The sequence below is a fragment of the Lactuca serriola genome, chromosome 9 (assembly GCF_051521515.1).
Source record: "Lactuca serriola cultivar US96UC23 chromosome 9, Lser_US96UC23_V15, whole genome shotgun sequence".
Taxonomy (NCBI): Eukaryota; Viridiplantae; Streptophyta; class Magnoliopsida; order Asterales; family Asteraceae; genus Lactuca; species Lactuca serriola.
The window spans coordinates 93,629,503-93,632,634 of record NC_136416.1 but is presented as its reverse complement, the minus strand read 5'-3'; the positions used below and the strand labels follow the sequence as shown (position 1 = coordinate 93,632,634).

Here is a 3,132-nt window from a genome sequence, read left to right as displayed (position 1 = left end):
AGAGCCAATCCTATCCATCCATGGCAACGGGCCAAATATGATCCACTTATCGTTTAATTTTTTCTACGTTGAAAGGTGTTATTGGGTTTTAGCATCAGCAATGTGTCCAACAAGACCTTCCAACTTCAATTATTTTCACAATACGCTACAAAACCAACTTGATAACAAAAAAGGGACATGTGTGGTAAAGATGAGCCCAAATAATGCGCAACTGGTTAGGATCAAGGGTTAAATGCTAACCCCAGAACCCCATCTCCCAATCTTAATGCCTTCAAACGAAAAATCATATTCTGACAGCCACGTGGCATGGCGCGCAATCTTGATTGTGTGGCCTTTAACGACTCCAAAACTAATCCTCTCCCATCTTAACTTCACCACTATAAGTCATCTTCATCTTCTCTTACTACCCTTCAGATTACTGTGCAATTCGTCTTCACTTCCACTGATTTCTGTCTGAATCAGTCACCTCCGATCAATGGCAACCGCCGTCTCCACCTTCGGAGCCGTTAACCGTGTTCCGGTACTCTTCTTTCATCCCTACCGATGCTTCTTGTTGTTCCTTAGAAATTATACAATTAACTCAAGACAACTAGTAATTTGATGGATATCTCTAACTGGGTATTTGTATTTTCGTTTTGATTTTCTGAATCCGCCATTGTTGTTACAGTTGAGCTTCAATGGAAGCAGTGGTAGTGCTGTAGTCCCAAACTCTTCTTTCTTGGGTAGCAACTTGAAGAAGATAGTGAACTCAAGACTGATCAACAACAACAAGTCTTTCTCGTTCAAAATATTCGCAGCTGAGAAAGAGATCGAGGAAACCCAACAGACTGACAAAGACAGATGGAAGGGACTCGCATATGACATGTCTGATGATCAACAAGACATCACCAGAGGGAAGGGTATGGTTGACTCTCTCTTCCAAGCTCCACAAGACGCCGGAACCCATTTTGCTGTCATGAGTTCTTATGAATACGTCAGTACTGGTCTTCGCTCGTATGTACCTTTCTATACATCCATCTAAATACTCTCTCAATCGAATGAATAGTGATTATGATGTATTATGTATAATGTTTGATTCGATGTTTAGATACAATTTGGACAACAACATGGATGGGTTCTACATTGCGCCTGCTTTCATGGACAAACTGGTTGTTCATATCACCAAGAACTTCATGACTTTACCCAACATCAAGGTTTAGATTATAATTCTTTGTATATGGAGTTTCTATTAGTTCAAATTCAGAAAAAAAAAAAAAAAAAAAAAAAAAAAAAAAAAAAAAAGCCGCTAATTTTTCATTTTGATTGTCTAGGTTCCACTCATTTTGGGTGTGTGGGGAGGAAAAGGTCAGGGTAAATCTTTCCAATGTGAACTTGTGTTCGCCAAGATGGGAATCACGTAAGTCTAGATTATCAAAAACTCAGCAAGATTTTTCTTTTTTTTGAATTTTGAGTTTTGATTCGATGTATGAAATATTCCAGCCCAATCATGATGAGTGCCGGAGAGTTGGAAAGTGGGAACGCCGGAGAACCGGCGAAGTTGATCCGGCAAAGGTACCGTGAAGCTGCAGACATTATCAAGAAGGGTAAAATGTGCTGCCTCTTCATCAACGATCTTGACGCCGGAGCCGGAAGAATGGGTGGAACCACCCAGTACACCGTCAACAACCAAATGGTGAACGCCACCCTCATGAACATCGCCGATAACCCCACCAACGTTCAACTCCCCGGAATGTACAACAAGGAAGAAAACCCCCGAGTTCCGATCATCGTCACCGGTAACGACTTCTCCACCCTTTACGCTCCCCTCATCCGTGACGGACGTATGGAGAAATTCTACTGGGCTCCGACGAGAGAAGACAGAATCGGTGTCTGCATCGGAATCTTCAAAACCGATGGTCTCTCTCCTGAAGGTGTTACGAAGCTTGTCGACACTTTTCCAGGACAATCCATAGGTATTCTTTCTTCTGTAAATTAACCTCGGAAAATGTCAAAACATATGTATATATGTATAACTTATGAATGATTTCTTGTTCAGACTTCTTCGGAGCATTGAGGGCAAGAGTGTACGATGATGCAGTGAGGGAGTGGATCGGAGGTATCGGAGTGGAAGGCATAGGGAAGAGGCTTGTGAACTCAAGGGAAGGGCCTCCGACATTTGAACAACCGAAGATAACAGTTGAGAAGCTCTTGGAGTATGGGAACATGTTGGTTCAAGAACAGGATAATGTGAAGAGAGTGCAGTTGGCGGAGACTTATTTGGACTCGGCGGCGCTCGGAGATGCTAACAGGGATTCCATTGCCAGAGGAGAGTTCTATGGTGAGCTTAGTTAATCGTTAAAAATGGATTTGATGAGGTTTAATGGAAGTGTTGTTTCTGAATTCTAATGATTTTGGTTTATGTTGTGTTGTTGGGTGCAGGGAAAGCGGCGCAGCAGGTGCAGGTTCCAGTTCCGGAGGGGTGCACCGACCCGGGTGCGGCTAACTTTGATCCCACGGCTAGGAGTGACGATGGAAGCTGCAATTATACTCTCTAAGTATAGAAATTTAAGGGAACAGGGAGTGTGTCTCTAAGAGGATGTTAAATAGTTCTATTTTGAAAGATTGTTGCTACCTTTTTTTATAATTTTGTTTGTTAATTACTTCTCGAATAAGTTGCTTTGGACTAAAAGGAATTCAAGCCTTTATTCGTTGGTCTATGTTATTTTTACTTTTTAATCAATCATCCATGATTTGAAGTTTATTGTTTGATTACAAAATAAATTGTTTCGGTTAGACTATGTGATTTCTTAGATTTAATCGACTCGAATTAATCCAAATCAATCAGGGACAAATAGATCAAACTGAGGAAAAAAATACATAAAGTCATGAGTAAGTAAAGATGAAGAACGGTTAGACAATTGGTTTTAAATTATTTGTGAAATCGAGGTGGTTTTTTTCTTTATTCTAATGAGCAAGTTATAAGACTATACCAAGTGGGGCTCAACATTATCTTGGCAGAGCACAATTAGCTCGGCAAAAACACCATTACCTTAGCTCGGAATGTAGAGCATTAAGTTCTGATCAATTGCCTGAAGATGAGAGAGAAAGGTTTTCTTCTCCATCATTCTTTTTCTTCTTCCTCTTTTTTTGCCT

At 40.8% G+C, this 3,132-nt stretch overlaps 1 protein-coding gene across 1 annotated transcript; it reads left to right on the top strand.

Annotated features, from left to right (window-relative positions):
* Positions 1–361: 361 nt before the first annotated feature.
* On the top strand, positions 362–2,740 carry LOC145073977 (ribulose bisphosphate carboxylase/oxygenase activase, chloroplastic-like). The gene is made up of 7 exons (XM_079020427.1): positions 362–520; positions 668–993; positions 1,088–1,193; positions 1,311–1,396; positions 1,480–1,952; positions 2,036–2,317; positions 2,419–2,740. Exons 1-7 carry the CDS (start codon positions 476–478, stop codon positions 2,532–2,534), a joined length of 1,434 nt encoding a protein of 477 aa, XP_078876553.1. The 5' UTR covers positions 362–475; the 3' UTR covers positions 2,535–2,740.
* The last annotated feature ends 392 nt before the right edge of the window (positions 2,741–3,132 follow it).